Source organism: Dysidea avara, chromosome 11 (assembly GCF_963678975.1).
Source record: "Dysidea avara chromosome 11, odDysAvar1.4, whole genome shotgun sequence".
NCBI classification, from domain to species: Eukaryota; Metazoa; Porifera; class Demospongiae; order Dictyoceratida; family Dysideidae; genus Dysidea; species Dysidea avara.
The window spans coordinates 26,708,402-26,725,227 of record NC_089282.1 but is presented as its reverse complement, the minus strand read 5'-3'; the positions used below and the strand labels follow the sequence as shown (position 1 = coordinate 26,725,227).

The 16,826-nt window shown below is 37.3% G+C and overlaps 3 protein-coding genes across 3 annotated transcripts in view; all 3 read left to right on the top strand.

Annotated features, from left to right (window-relative positions):
• The first annotated feature begins 62 nt into the window (after window positions 1-62).
• The window catches only part of LOC136238917 (spectrin beta chain-like), an 81,336-nt gene continuing 64,572 nt past the window's right edge, over window positions 63-16,826 (top strand). The window contains exon 1 of the mRNA XM_066029589.1: window positions 63-81. The gene's annotated coding sequence lies outside the window, so the exon portion shown is untranslated. The remainder of the gene's footprint in view (window positions 82-16,826) is intronic.
• LOC136237805 (uncharacterized) lies at window positions 6,683-9,681 on the top strand. The gene is made up of 9 exons (XM_066028012.1): window positions 6,683-6,694; window positions 6,774-6,912; window positions 7,956-8,026; window positions 8,649-8,865; window positions 9,127-9,203; window positions 9,251-9,342; window positions 9,390-9,446; window positions 9,494-9,589; window positions 9,638-9,681. The coding sequence occupies exons 1-7, from the start codon at window positions 6,683-6,685 to the stop codon at window positions 9,418-9,420; spliced, it is 639 nt and encodes a 212-aa protein (XP_065884084.1). The 3' UTR covers window positions 9,421-9,446; window positions 9,494-9,589; window positions 9,638-9,681.
• LOC136237804 (stAR-related lipid transfer protein 3-like) lies at window positions 9,675-15,490 on the top strand. The gene is made up of 4 exons (XM_066028011.1): window positions 9,675-9,717; window positions 12,576-12,696; window positions 15,224-15,311; window positions 15,365-15,490. The coding sequence occupies exons 1-4, from the start codon at window positions 9,675-9,677 to the stop codon at window positions 15,488-15,490; spliced, it is 378 nt and encodes a 125-aa protein (XP_065884083.1).

Below are 16,826 nucleotides of genomic sequence, written 5' to 3'. Positions count from 1 at the left end.
ATCCAACTGAAGAGGAGGAGGTGTGGATGAAGGAGAAAGAGCACAAGCTGATACTGGCAAAGATGTCCGAACTGTCTTACAGTAAGTTTGTGTGTGTGTGTGTGCGCGCGCGTGTAGTGTAGGTTACGCAGTGTGGGGTCTGCAGTCCTTGACATGTGCAATGAAACCATATCTATCCATTGTATGTATTTAAATGTGACCAGATCTACAAGAACCTCACATTTTAGTGCATTATTTTTCGAATTTAAATTTTCTAGAAGCCAAAGGAATGGTCAAGCAAAGTTTCTGCCTTAGAAGCAGAGAACTTGTGAGGCTACAGCACTACAAAATGGTGACAACAGAAAGATCGATTTGTACAGTGACAATATGGAAATTAAACTACAGGTGCTTAATAAAATGGTTGCATGTAACTTGCAAATGCAGTTCTCTACAGAGATGCAATTTACACCATCAAGTTCTCTATAAACAGACAAGGCCATTGCTGGGTAAAGTTAATTATGTCCTTCCTACAACCAGGGTGAAGGTGAACACTTAAAAGATAGTGAATCACTCATTCAATACAAGGCAGACTAATGATGATATCTTACGTTTCCTTGGGAACACTGAGATGAAAAAGAATTTAAAATTCCTCTTGTGTTGGGGAACAAAATTTACATTGTTGTCACCTTTCTTCATTGAAAAACAAGTGCTCAAAAATTTACAAATTCTTTTATAATTTTTAAATATTTCATCCATGATGTTTTATCCATTCTAGTGAATTAGTCTTACACTAACATGTGGTAATCTTGTAGATCTGGTAATGAATGATGTACCATGAACAAGTGTATCACATGAGGTAGACATGTAGTGTTACATCACATGATATGACTACACCTTATTGTCTATTGTAACACTATTGTACTCTGTTCTCTACATACACTACATACACAAATAGTCCATAGTAAGAAAATATAGTGAAGTTGTCCAGTTTATTTATGATTTATAACATCTTGAGTGTGTTTACCCTAACTGTGTGTTAGTACAACCTTCTTATTAGCTTACAACAAAAACATCAAGTTGTTGAACACCAGATAGAAGGACGTCAACAACATTTCATCAGAATGGAGAGAAGGTCAAGTTGGAGGCAGTCCATGCCAGTAAGGCTATTGGTGTGAGGATAGTCACTCTACAAGAGAGGTGGAAGAAACTGAATGAGTGTTATGTGCTAATAGTAAACAAAGACTGTAAGAGGGTAATCAACAACAACAGGTATGTATATTACAGTATGTTGTAATAATATGTGTGTACATTGTGTGTGTATGACATGTGTGTTTGTGTGTATATGTAGTGTACATGTATTATGTCCTTGTGTACTTGTAACAACACTTGTTGGAGTACATCCTGTATGTGTGTATGTTGTATTAACACAGTATTATGGTGATGTCAGTGAGGTAGAGTGATGGATGACAGGAAAAGATCCATTAGCTTGTAGTGTGGATTATGGTCAAGATGGAACCACTGCCAAAGTGAGTGATTAGTTGTTGACACATGTTGTATATATTCTCTGTTTTGAAAACAATAACCATACACTGTGTAATTATACATCTATTAAATGTACTCATATACTGTACACACATACAGATATCCATGTTGTTTCATCTATTGCCATCATGTAGACTCTACTGGATAATCATGAGCAGTAGAGGAATGAGATCAAAATGTATAGTTCTGAGATGGTTCAACTTAAAGATTTGAGTTCCTCATGTCTGGATCTGTGGTGAGTAAGCCACCTTTGGTATATTACAAGCATGTGTGTTGTTACAGTGTGTGTAATGTGTCAAGTCAGTACAGGGGATAGGCTTAAACATTATTAGTGATCACAACTTGTATGGTTGAAATGTTATAGTTGTTAATACCTGAGGATCATTGTGTCATGTTACTGTCCTTTTAATAAGTTGGGCTAAAACATCTGTGACAATAAAGTTGTACCTGTGTTGTTATGTAGAAATGTTAAACCATTTGTGACTGGATCTGTAATAATCCGAGATGTTTGCTCAAGCCTGATAAATGTATTAAACACAAAGGGTAAAATAATTTAGAATTATGGAAGAAAATATTCTGTAAATTTTTGATCATCTGTTTAGTGATGATGGAAAGTGCTAACAACAAAACCTTGTTATTGTTGTGTTCCATAAAGAAAGAGAAGTTTGAGTTTGTGTTGGACATGTGGTTCACTTTATCTTTTTCTCCAATTTTTGCTTTCGTCCTACATGGTCATTGGAAGGACCAGTAAGACATAACTTACCAAGCAATGGACAAGAGGGTGGGCCAGGTGGGCCATAGTCCACCCAATAATTACTGCCCTAAATATTTTTAACTGAGCAATAGAGTGGTTACATCTCCTTTGTAACAAAATCAGTCGCCTTATTTTTTTGCAGGCTAGAATTGTGTAACTAATGGCATCACCTGAATTAAGTCAGAGACTCAGTGAATACGCCAGTAATTTAGTCCTTAGTAACAAAAGGAGATATTTAGAAAAGGTTTCAGGCATAGGTGATCCATACTGCATCCCAGCAGAACAGCTTCATACAGAAGGACTTCTTGGTCCTGGCGGAGAGTTTTATACATCAGAAAAATTTAATGCATTTAAAAGCTTAGAAACGTTTAAGTATCTTGAAAGCGGGTTTGTAAATGTGCTTGGTGTCAAAAACTTGATGACAATAATAGAGTTGTGACTGTTGGAAAGGCTGTATCTGTACTCGTGCGGTGGTTCAACTAGTGTAGTAGTTAGCAAGCGTTTACCTTCTGTCTGCTAATTGTGTGGCTCTTGTATATAGAGTGCAATAGCTGTCTTGTACAATAATAATAATAATATCTGGCTATATGTATGTGGTGTGGTAAATCATGTTATACTGAGGTCACCGTACATTACATCATACTTACACTATAGGTTAGACATTTGCAGAGAGCTAATGAAGCCCTCCTCTCAACGTGGGTTAAATGCAAAGATGACGGAGTTGTAGAATCTGCTCATTGTACATGCATGGTAGGATTAGGGGAAGCCTGTTCTCATGTTGCAGCATTTTTTTATTTTTTTTGGAAGCTAAATTTTGTATTTCTATAGACACACAGCTACAATAGAGCTACTCCACTAGGCCATGGTGATGTATGCAGTTGCTACACCGAATATGCATATCCTAGTCATCTGTGGTAATAGTGTAGCTACCTTTAGCTTGCCAGCTAAAGCTTGTACCTTTTTTGAAGTGCTTTCCACAGACAAACACATTAGCCAAGCTTTTCTTAGTCAAATCTTCCCGTGAAATTGCCTTTAACCAAGTCTGTCTCCATTCTGATGTCACTTCACATATTTGGCTTCCCTGGTGTTGTATCACTGCTGGAAGCTTGAAAAAGTGGCATTTGTCTTCTGGAGATTGATTAGAACAACCTACAATAGCACACCGTACCATACCAATATTATACACTAAACCAAAGTTGCTACAATGCAGATAAATGCTACCACAGTAACCAAGCAATTGCCAGGGTTCAACAAAAATATGGCAGAGCCGATTTCATTACCAAGGAGATGCAACTGCTCAGCTACACACATACCATTCTGATTCCTGGTTCCCAATTGTCACTGAAGCAGCTGACTCGTGTTTCTCCTTGTAACAGCTGCTGTTGACATTGTTTGTCATAGTTGTAGTTGTTGTAGGAGGCCATTCATAATTGTTATCTCACATCATTCCCTGAACCTTGTAAGGTAACACCCTTGGCCTTTATTTAGGACAGGCACCCCCGGCCTTTATTTAGGACAGGCATTTATGGCTTTTATTTAATTAGGACTGGCGACAACACATGTTGACATTAAACTGGACAAGCCATTTCATCCCTATGCCACTACTTTTAGGTTTCCCACAAAGATACATGGTTTTAAGGAATTGCTCTTGTCAACATTCATGGGGTAGCTTTCTTCATTAACTATATTCTGATGTAGTGTTTTGCCACACTTGTCAGAAGGCTATCACGGAGAAGACAATACGTAACTTAACAAGGTCTGATCGAGCTTTTGTAAGTTAATATTAAACCAACATTAGCTGCAACTGGCAGCTTTCAACTGGATTTTCAAACTGGATAAATGGACTGGCAAAAATTTTAAGCTGGATACTGGCTACCCCCTAGAGGGAAAAATGCTTTGCATTTTGCAAGCACAGTAGTTACTTTAGTATGTAACAATTTGGCCCACCCAATGTTTAAAAAATGAACCGGCCCTGGCAATGGATTCGCCTGTTCATTTGAAAATGTTGTGGTGTAAGTTACAACTCCGTATAAGATTACATTTGTAAGTTGTGGTCATTTAATTAAACACCTGTAGTTAGTTGTCCGTATACTATCACTGTACCAGTGGCATAGTCAAGGGTGGGCACATGCCTACCCATATATTCCTGGGACATTGGCGCCCACCCATTAATGCTATTACCGACAAGAAATGAGTAGTGCATACCTTGACAGCACTGTAAATCAACAGCTGTGCTAGTGAGATAAGTTCAATGATTATATTGTGTGATCCGAGTAGTTTTGGTGCTTTCTATTTAATGCACAGCATCACGTGATCCCAATTTTAGGCAGGGGAAAGAGGAACACTGTTGTGCGTAGCAGCACGGGTTCTGTTATTGGTGAGATCAAATGGCCTAAAGTGATAAAGGAAAATTAAATTCTCTGGTGTTAGATAAGTCAGTTAGAGACGATAGATTCAGTGGTGACTGCGAATAAGCCATACGACTATCTTAAGAGTAGAAAGAGTTGTGTACAAGTGCAGACGAGCTAACAGAACAAGACAAGGAGGTGTAATATGTTAGTTTTTATTTCTAGCTTCTATATCATTCGTGCAGTAGTAGTGAAATAAGCTGCAGGAACAGCAGCATAGCGTATAGCCAGCTAGACACATTTATGCACTTTTGAAACAGTTTTTAAGCCACATGTATGTATATGGTCCACTAAGGATGGACTCACATTTTCTGCTAGATAGTTGCATGGGGTGAAATGTGTGGGTGAGTGTGCCCACCCATTGCTGAAGGCCTGGCTACGCCACCACACTGAATACATCAATTATTCTGTTGTTACCACTTAGTAGCACTGCATCTAAATCTGTCAGCTTTTTGGACTGAAACTTCAGTTGACCATCCTTTGGCTGTCTACAGTACGTACAGTTGTAGATAAACGAAATGTAATGAAACAGAATCCTAATAATGTGCAAAAATGCAATTTGAAAATGTGTGAACATGTGGGGTTTTGCAGATCTGGTCACATATTTTATTTTCGTTTGTTTTTAAGATCTGTGGTACAATGAAACCAATATACCTGATGATTACCTTATCAGCTTCTCATAAAATAACACATAACAGCGGACAGGTTATCTCATTATTTAAGTCATACTAGTAGTTGAAAAAAAATGTTAATTTAAAAATGAAGTAGGGACCTATGCAATAAAAACTAGGAAAACTATTAAGACATGAATGATGGTATTACTACAGCATAGTTCGGTGGGAAAGTTCCTATTTTGGCATTGAACAAAATTATAGCTAATGTGCTGAAGTAGGGACTTTCCCACCAAGCTATGCTGTAATACCATCATTTCTGTCTTGCTTTCCTAGTTTTTATTGCATAGATCCCTACTTCATTTTTAAATTAACAAATTTTTTTTTCAAATACTAGTGTGTCAAGTTTTTGTTGTAGCGCAGCTAGTTGACTGTATACGTGCAGGGGCATAGCTAGAAAATTTCTGATGGTAGGGAAATGCAACATACAAGCACACAAGAAACATGCTCACCTTCATGTGAGGCATTATAAAAGGTTTTATGAAAGGTGTATGCACACAATGCCTATAGCTATAAGGTATTAATACACCTACTGCATGCATGCCTCTAACTATGCTTTCCTTTGTATGTGTATGTATCCATCGATGAAGATGATGATCACGATGGTTGTAGCCAAGTGCTGCCAAATCTAACTATCATAAGAAAATACGTAGATACATTAATACTTAGCTGAGACAAAATATCATTGCATAAACTAAGCAACAGAGACAATGAATCACCGTCGTCCACTGAGTATCCTATCCCCATGCTTTCAATAAAACGCCTAGATAAAAGCCAGGGGGGATAATAATAAATACACCGTATCCTAAATAAAGGCGCAGGAGACTTGATTAATAACAGCATACCAAAACCTTGTGCATGCATGTGACCTTCACTATACATATTACAACTTGACCTTGCCTTTATTTAGCTCCATCATAAAATGAATCCTTTAGTCCACATGCATACTGGAATTTCCCGCATCTTGCAGTTTCCTATGTGCCTTCAAATTAAGCCAGAATAGAAGAGCCAGTGGCTTCCAAAAAAAAACAACATTATTTTAGTAGATTCCACATGGGTCAATTATCTCATTCTTCTCTTAGTTCTCTACGACTGACCAGCTGTGTCGACTTAGCGGAGTTGAACTAGGACTCTTGTCCGTGTACTGGTAGCTACGGTAACATCTATTAAAATTCAGTAAAGCACTTTTCAAGTCAATTATTTTGTCATTACACATCGCACTGATTCACACAACTTGGAATCCATTTTCGAACATTTAAGATGCACGTCACGTGTCAGCTTCCCATGGAATTTTAAAAATATTTTGATCACATGATGCACATAACTTTATGGGGACCAGTGTGTGTTGAAATTATATCGCTGATGTATCATCGCCAGTATGTTTATTCCATTATGTTACTATTCAGATTGTTGGTGTAGCAAAGTGCACCCCGGATTTGCTGCATATTAGTCGCCATCAAGCTGGCACCAAGGAATTTATTCAGTAGCATATTTAGATGCCACAGAATTATTTCAGAGCGTTTTCAGAAGCACTTCAGTCCTGGCGCTACTACAAGAGGTATACTAGCTAGATATCTGCAACTTCGAATTTGCAATTGGGATTCCGTTTGTGATAGGTTCACAACCATGCCCATCAAATAAAAATCTAGGTAGACTAATAGCAATAGAGTGTGGAGACGACACCTTTCAATGATCTAGCTACATATTTAATTACCAGTAAACAAGATGATCTTACCCATTATTGGTCTATAGCTAGCTGTACACCCCTTGGCTGACTCAAGATACTTTAATAGAACAGTCACACTAACACAACAGTCACGTATACAGAGGCGTAACTAGGGGTGAGCATTTTCCCTATCATCAAAAGTGCTGGTTATCCCACCATCAACACCTTTTGCCCTCTCATTAGAAACAGCTACTTAACTACCACACTAGCTGTCTTATGTATCAATCGGTGCTGCTGTTTGGGAGTTAGCTGGGTCACAGACAGACAGACAGCTTTTCAGCTTTATATAGTAGATTACTGAAAAGTAAAGTGGTCACTTTCAGCTATGTTCAGCCTGTTACACAGTGTTACTAAGGAAGAACATTACGTGAAGGACCTCTGCAATCAATCCACTCACAACAGAAAACTCAGACGATTCCTGTTATGTAGGGAAACCATCACGCTGCGCTACTGCTAATTGTCACCGTTTGTTGTCAGCAAAGATAAATGGAACACAAAGAAGGACACAGATAAGTCCATGAAGCATTAAATGTCCACTAGTATATCTTCAGGTGTAGGTGACCTCCCTTGTTTCGCTACTTTTTATTTCTTTGATCCCAATTTGAACTTATAATTCTTAAAATGAGTTTCACGACTTTTTATAAAAGGCTAAAGCACACATACAAACTTAATGATATAACAATCCCTTCAATTTATTGTATGTAAATGTTTATACCGTAGTCTGGAAAATTTTTTGTCTGAAATGGTTTAAATTTTTGTGGTTACTAGCAAACCATGAAAATATTTTAAATGACAAATACTTTCCAGACTATGACAAGCTCAACTGTTTGCCCCGTATCTTGTATGATGTCATTATTAAGTTGCTATGGTTATAGATCACTACTGCGGCTTCGTCTGTTGTCGTATTGAATCTGTTGTCGTATTGATCAAGGCTGTTCAGTTTGATGTAAGGTTGTCATGGTAATGTATGTTATGATGTCATTGATTTAGTATCACCGAGAGTCAGATTGTGATTGTCTAGTGTACATATTGACCTTCTTCATTCTGGTGTTGTCCTTTGCCTGTAGAGTTCTTCTTCCTGGAGTTTAATGTAAGTCAATTGTGCAGGGTTCAAAATATGAGGTAGTACTTAAGTGGCCATTTTGTAAACTTCTCTACCCATTTAGTTGAAACGAAACCACTTTTGAGCCAAAGCATACCTTTGCTTTAATTTAATGAGCCTTTATTTCTCCATTTTGATGACTTGCTCACGTGGCTTAACAAGAGAGATATTGTGGGTTCTGCATCCATAGTCATAAAGTATTTTTTCGATTTGAAATAGGCAATCACATGTGAGTAATCCTATTCAAATCTCGTTATCATTTACACCACAGACTTTGATGACCACAGATACACAATTCACAATAGACAGATAGGTACACTCACATTTTTATGAGAACAATTTCAGTAAATTAAACTAGGTGCATGCCCACAGTCAGCCTGAGTGTGGGTGCACGTTTGGTTTAAAAATGGCTAACATCCTCCTATTATTTTGAAGTAGTGGTTTTGTTACATTGTATTCCTTCCAGTATCTACCGAAGGAGTTAAGCAAGTATAAGAAAATTAACTGGCTTAGCTGGAAGGCATGGTTATGGCCCCGCAAGCTGAAACCATCTAATGGTGTCATTTTGGAGGAGAGTACTTCAAGAATTAGTGGAAGGGTTCAACGTGTGCAAGAGTCGAGGAGAGGCACTGCACCTAGCATGACCACCAGTGTGTTTGTGACTCCTAGAACATCACCTCCACGTGAGTCTGTCTGTTTGTGTGTATACAAGAGGTTATGCAGGTGTCCGCACCTCCACCAGTGAGACATGGTACAGCCTCCTGTAGGATACCAATCCTGTACCAGGGGGATTTACCTTTGTAGTAATTACCTGAGTAGTGTACAGGTGTCCCATGTTTCACTGGGTAGGTGTGACCATGTATAGGACAGTCAACTTTGTGTGGTTTGTATAGTTTATAGTGTAGTGAGTATTACAAAGTGTTATGTGTTGTATTCCCCTACAGATAGTCCCAGTGTACAGAGGTTTGATGTAGTTCCTGAAGAGTCAGAAGAGATAGAGGCAGCAACACTGTCAGCACTGGTGAGCTAGTGGTGTAGTATACAACACCATTACTAGTGTCACTATAGGATCACTCTTATATACAACAAGGTGTGGAGAGCCTGGCAGTGACTGAAGATTTGTTGTCCTCATTGGATGGGTGGAAACTAGAGCGACAAGAGTGTGTCACTATTGTTGTCATGCCAATGATGTTGTCATGCACTGTAGGGTGGGGTCATGTGCTACAGCCGATCTATAGGTGGCTGTAAGAAGTGGAGGAGTGAGTTGGGTGTGTCAATAAGCAATACAGCCAATCAGATTTTGTTACACAGAGCATCATTAACGTCAACATTATCACACTATGGCAATTCGTATATTATCAGTTTGAACATCAGGTGGATTGGAACCCGCATGTTGCAGTTGCCGAGGTAACATGTGGCTCACATGACTACAATGACAGCTTGTTTTGAATATAGTCATTTTATCGTATCAATGAAAACACCGACCTAACATATGTGGTGTCTACCGAGGCAGGAGGAGGCATTATCAGTACAAGGTAAGCTACTACAACATGAGGTGGAAGTGTGTGAGTAGTTGTATCAAGTGTTATAGAAACTGTTGTTGGTATGTAAGTACAAATTGTAAACACTTTACTAACACACTACGAGTATACAGAAATTGGAATTTTCAACTAGAGTAGGGACCATAGCACATCAATAAAAAGTACTGAAACAAGTTGGAGTAGTGCACAATATTAAATCACAGTAAATCAATAAGAAGTATTATATCCCTACTGTACTCAAGATACCATAATGGAAATGCACAGTAGGGATATAACACTTCTTATTGTTTTACTGTGATTTAATATCATGCACTACTCCAGCTTGTTTCAGTACTTTTTATCAATGTGCTATGGTCCCTACTCTAGTTGAAAATTCCAAATATTTCTGTATACTTGTTTGTTAACTTTTTTTTTTTGTAAATGACTGGTGAACCCACGCATACCGCATCTGAAATGGCACTGCGCACCTCAGCTATATCAATTATTTTCTGAAAAGTGAAGTATCCATTACACTTCATTGTTGGCTATGTTCAACCCATTACACAGCAGTACGAATCAAGAACTGTATGAAAAGCACCTTTGCAATCAAAATAGCCACTATGAAAAATACGGACGATTTCTGTTACGAAGAGAAGCCATCATGTGCTACTGCCAAATCGACACTTCGCTGTCAGCAAAGATGAATGGGATACAAAGGAGGATACTGGTAAGTCCATGAAGAATGCATTGTACGTACTGCGGTATGCCAAAAGGCACCTCTCAGGCTGAAGCAACTTCGAACAGTGGAAACTCAAGCCCGTAACCTTAGTTGTTATTGAGTTACGCTTGTCTGAAGGCATCAGTCAGTCAGTAGAAAATTCTGTTAAATAATTTAAAATAAATAAATTCCATAGCAACTTGTTGAAAGCGTTTCGTGTCGATCTGAAAGCTTGTTTGTGCTTAGTTTAACCTAACCAATACTGCCTCATCATCGTCAGGGGAAATTGATGCTGTTTTGGGGTGATGTTATTTTGTGGACCACGCCTACTCTTTTGTGGTCCCTACTATACAGTACTATCGTACTGTATGATACACTGATTTGGTGTATATCAGAAACATTTTAAGATAGATATGTGACTTGGTTTGTGAAAAGGTTCCTTTCCACACATTTTACATGTCAACAAACTAATTGTTATAATAGTTGAATACTTGTACTGATTAAGTTTCACATTATATCAAAATGTTACCAAATACTATAACTAGTGGAATATTTGAGTCAATGATAATCATACAGTATGGTAGTACTGTATAGTAGGGATCATGGAGGTTTGGGGTTTCTTAGAAACCAGCCTCACTTTTCCTTCATGACAGCTTGGCAGTATTGGTTAGGCATAACCAAGCCTTCAGACCAACACCAAACCCTACCAACAAGTTTCTATAAGTGACTGATACCGTATAAATCAACAATGGATAAGGCTGTGGGCTTGATTTCTTCACTGTTTCATTGCTTTGTCCTGAGACGTACCTTTTCGCCAATCACAGTATGTACAATGCATGCATCATGGACTAATTCTGTGTTCCAGTTATTTTTGCTGACAACAACATAAGGTGTTGATGGATGATAGCGTGATACAGCTTCACTGAGGCTGTGTTGACTAGCTGCTGTCACACTAAATGCCGTAACCACTTGATTGATAACAAAACATAATGACCACTTCACTCTTCAGTAATTGATTGTTGAGGCAACGTGTTCAGATGAAAAATTTACAAGCCTATCACATTCTTTCCTTTGATACAGTGTGTGCTGGTTCAGTAGTCATAGTTATGTTATATAACAAGTTGATGTTGTGCTATTTGTAAACACCAGCCACCATACAGCAAACATTTACTAACTGGAATTAATTAACAATGTGTATTTATTCTTTGTTGCTACATAGAGAATTATTATCATAGTAATTTGTATTTTGTATTAGATGAAATATTTTGTAGTTCTGTAATTACGTTGCTATGCACTGCTAAGAAGGCGTACTTTGAACAAGCCACTTTAACCCACTAATAATGTACAGAAGTATCTTCTTAACTTTGTCTATAACGTTTTCTTACGCAAATTATCTTGGCAAGCCTCAAAGTTGCTCTTAATTTTTGTATGGACATGCCCCCTTTCAACTAGTGGACATTTAATCCCTACTTCAGTCTATACCCATGACTGAATTAGGGATCAGATGTCCACTAGTATATCTTCAGGTGTAGGTGACCTCCCTTGTTTCACTACTATGATCACTAATCGAACTTAAAATTCCTTATACTTGTTAGGGATAATGAAGGTTTGGGTTTTTCAAAAAATATCACCCAAACCATCCTCACAATACCTTCATGGCACCTTGGCAGTATTGGTGAGGTATAAGCAAGCCCAAAAGTGTCTACAGAGTGGCCAAATAAGTTGCTACAGAATTTTAATTTTTTATTTATCAGAATTTTCAACTGACTGACAAACTGCCTGCCTGTCTGTCTGATTCCTTCAGACAAGCGTAACTCGACAACCACTAATGCTATGGGCCTGATTTTTTCACTGATCGAACCTAAAATTCCTATTTTTCCTTATACCTGTTATACAGTACAGTATGATAATATTGTTTATTAGGGGTCATGAAGGTTTAGTATAATGAATTCCTTCAAGTGTATCTGCAGGTATAGTCAATCTCTCTTGTTTCACTACATTTTGCAGTGATCCCTAATTGAACTAATTGAACTTAAATAGTTCCTAAATTTTCCTTGTATTTGTCCTTTATATTATCAACGGTGATATTTCAGTAATCCCTTGTATACTTGACATGTTGTTGTGTGCAACGTTGAGTGTGTGTTGTCACCTACAGTGTTGTCATCATGTAGGGATTTTGTCACCGTACGCTACTGGGAGTACAAGAATGGAGCATACTACGCAGTAGGGAAGGCTGTCTCACATGACTCAATGCCTTCTAAGAGTGGAAGAATTAGGTCAGTGTTTATTACCATATATGTGACTATCTCAGCAAAAACTCACACTATACAAACATGTGTTTAAGAATAACAAATTTTAAATAATGTTAAATCACACATGTTATAATTATACAAAGAAACAATTTGCAAATTGTAATCAAGCCATTATTCAGAGAAGCCAGACTCAAAACTATACACCATCTTTTTCACCTGCTCATGGAGAGTTTGAAAATGTTTGTTTTGTTGCTGTAGCCTGAACAGTATGTGTGTTGTGTGTGTTTGTTTACGATGGAGTAAACGTAAACAAAATTATTGTCATTCAGTAAAACTACCTTCATACCATATGTGTTAGTGACTACAGGACTAACATGGATTTGCCACTCCTTGGTGAACATTTTAAGCTAATCTCAATGTTGTAGAGTAATGAGAACGAAAGTGTATTTTATTTTATTTTTAATATAGTCACTGTACAAATCAATTTCCTTGCTCTTCCTACTGTCTAGGACAAAATTACTCTGAAATTTTGGTGATCCATTCCTTGGACACTAGAGATAATTCTGAGAAAATAAACAAGTTGATTTATACTTCTAAAAACCAGGCGCCCAGTAAATACCATCCCTTGAATTTATTAACTCTTAACACACTACATGCTGTTAATTTGTTTCTCGCCATGCATAGCAACATAATTGATAAATTACAAAATAATTGGTGAAATACTAAATACATTTAATTTTAATGTACTGCATGTATTGTTACAAAACATTGCTAAGGAAGTGTAACTTGAGCAAACCACTTTAAACCACAAATTACGTGAAGAAGTATCTTCTTAACTGTTTTATGGTTTGTCTATTGTGTTTTCTTTTACACAAAGCCTCATGGCTGCCATTAAGTTTTGTTCACGTACAAGGGGATACGCCTCCTTTCAGCTCGTGAAGATATGCCATTCCTGGTAACATACAAGGCCTGTTATGTTGTTTTTCAGTCATTATATACACATGTTACAGCACACAGGCTAACCTCTACTAAACTGTTTCACCTGGTCTGGCCACATACTCTCAAGTAAACACAACGTAAACAGAAAGCTAAATTTTAATACAGTACATAACAGCCTTTATTCATTGAGTGAAGGTTTATTTTCTGTAACTCAAAGCTGGTTTGCTCATGTGAGTGTTGGACAGACATACTGACACTCAGACACACAGTTTTGGCCAAACCAATTTTAGGAAACCAGGCACGTGCGTCCCCCTCTCCCCTGGTGGCACGCGTCTGGTTTATAAAAATTTGGAAGTTGTGCAAACTAGATGGATTTTTGCTGAGACAGTCACATAATGGTAGGATAGTGTTGTTAATAGTAACTGGTGATACACTCTGGTAAGAAAAGAATTGTTTATGTTTCACTGTCTAATTGTGACTTAAGTAAAAATATATTATAAAGATCACAAAGCTACACTCAACTATTTGTAGAGACCTAAAATGTCCTCATAAACACATGATTCTTTAACACGTCACAACACTGTTGTAGTCTGTTGAATTACTTCATTACATGATAATAGACCAGTCATGAGTGCTAGCAACAAATTCCTCTACCTGAAAAGTAGTGTATGTTGAGTGAGAAACTCTGTCTAGCTCTAGTAATGAGTCAAGTCAAAATAATTTTTATATGAGATTCATGATGGTTGTTCGCTGTCAAGAATTTGAGGTGTTTTGTGCCGTACACTTTTAACTGATGTTCTTTGTATGAATAATACAGTGTGTGTGTGTGTGTGTGTGTGTGTACCCTCTATTGGATTATATGACTGTTCTATTAGAGTATCTTGATACAAGTATAGGAGCTAATCTTCCTTTGAAATAAACTTCTCCATATCCCCTAGTTCCATTGTTACTACACTATTGACTATAGTACAGTGCCGGACATCATAACTTTCCAAAATCATAACACATGGTTGTAAACAAAGCGCTGTAATTTTAAAAGTGTTTATGCTATGGATACGCAATCAACGTTGTTATACTTGTGATGTAATATGGATTAAAGTGATACCTGGGGATTTACCCTACAACAAAAGAATGAGGACCAAAACACGCCGTGAAAATAAATTCTAGTTTATAAGACCGCAAATCCTTTACATACCTTTAGAAAATGATCCATAACTCATTACCAGTTGATCCTATTCTCTCCAAATAACTGCTGGCTGTTTGTCATTCAACGGCGAGTACGACCATATATAGATCACGTGATTCTGATTCTAATGCAAATAAACATGGCGGACAAAGCGTGGTATGACCAGTTGTTGTTCTTCATCACTTTACAACAAGTAAGCCTCTGTTGTTACTGTGATTATTTAGTATCACAAACACAGAAAACAACTTTTGGAAAGTTATGATGTCCAGCACTATACTAGTACAACATACAGGAGTGTATAACCATCTTAGTAGTCTTATAAGGGATCATGTGATCTAGTTTGTCAAAATACTTGACCTGCCACATTGTGAAACATAAAATTAATTTGTCATGTTCTATAATGCTATACTGGTTGTACACTGACAGAGGAGAGAATGGTCCTGGAGGATACAAGTTAGTTTCAGTTGATGATAAGAACACTCTGTTTGTTTGGTTGTGTGATACTGACCTGAAGGTGTGTGACTACCTAACTTGTTGTCATGGTGATGTTAACATGTGTGTTGTTAGGGTTGGTTACCACAGTACCTTATCGACCAAACTATTGCTACCATGTCAATACAAACACATAAAAAACTTAGAAAGTACATTGAGAGTGTAACTATGGACGATGACCTTCCATTGTCCGTCAGTTAGCGATAGGTAAATCCTTTATCATTTCAATGATTTTGTTTTATAATGTACATAATAATAGTGTATTTATAATGTTTTCACATTTCTGATAAATAATAATTATTGTGATAAGTTGATCATGTGTCACAGAGTCGAAATGATTCAAGGAATTCATTAAAACAAATTAGTCCATCATGGTTGATATCCATGGCAACCGCCATGTTTTTGACAGTTTCTGGAGGGAAATGTGCCCCAGTCACCTGCTCCAGTAGTTGACAACAACTCTCAAATTCTGACATTGAGATATAACCTACATGATGATGTAATGTGTTATTAATGTGTCACTGATCAGGGTTGAACTAATTGTGGTTATAAAATATCAAACCTTCAGCTAACACAATTGTTTGCTGTCACAAATACATTGATGGAAATTGGGTGTGGCCAGTGTGCAAAATGTTCACTCTGTTTATCTTATTCTCCTGTAAAATATGTAATTTATTTAACATCAGAAAACAAGGTGTGGTATTATGTTATTTATGACTGGCTGAGCAAAACCCACATATTCCTTGAATTCCATTTTATTGCCTCTCTGAAAGCCAAAGTTTCACTCTTTTGTTTTGGAGTTATGTTTTGGCATACCACAGTCCTGTGCTCTCCTTTTTGTCCCATTTGCTGACAGTGCAAGTTGCAGATGTCCGTGTAGTGTTCTTCATTTGTAACACTGTGTAATGGATTGAATACAAAGCATATTGGCCACTTCACTATTTGATAATCAAACTTAAAATTCTGAATTTTTCCTTATACTTGATTGTTTATTATTTTTGTAACATTATTATGACTGGTGAACTCTCGCACGTCACATTAGAACAAAAAAGAATGGCACCAGATTTATTGTTTCTGAACACATGCTCCAAATATCAATTACTGAAATATTGACCATTACGCTTCATTTTCCAATGTTCAGCCTGTTACACAGTGTTACAAATCAAGAATATTTGGAGAAGGACCTCTGCAATCAATCCTATCCTGTCAAATACAGGGTCAAACGATTTCTGTTACTTCCTGTCAAATGTAGGGAAGCCATCATGTGGTACTATACCATGAATCAACACCTTGCTCTGTCAGCAAAGACAAATGGGACACAAAAGAGGACACAGGTAAGTCCATGATGTGTGCAAGCAGTATACCAAAAGGCACTTGTCAGGATGAAGCAACATCGAACCTTAGCTGTTATCAAGTTATGCTTGTCAGTCAGTAGAAAATCACTAAATAATATCATTTAAAAACTTCATAGCAAACGTTACAGTTAGTTCTATACCGTGATATGTTTCATATCATACACTATAGCAATTGTTTGGAA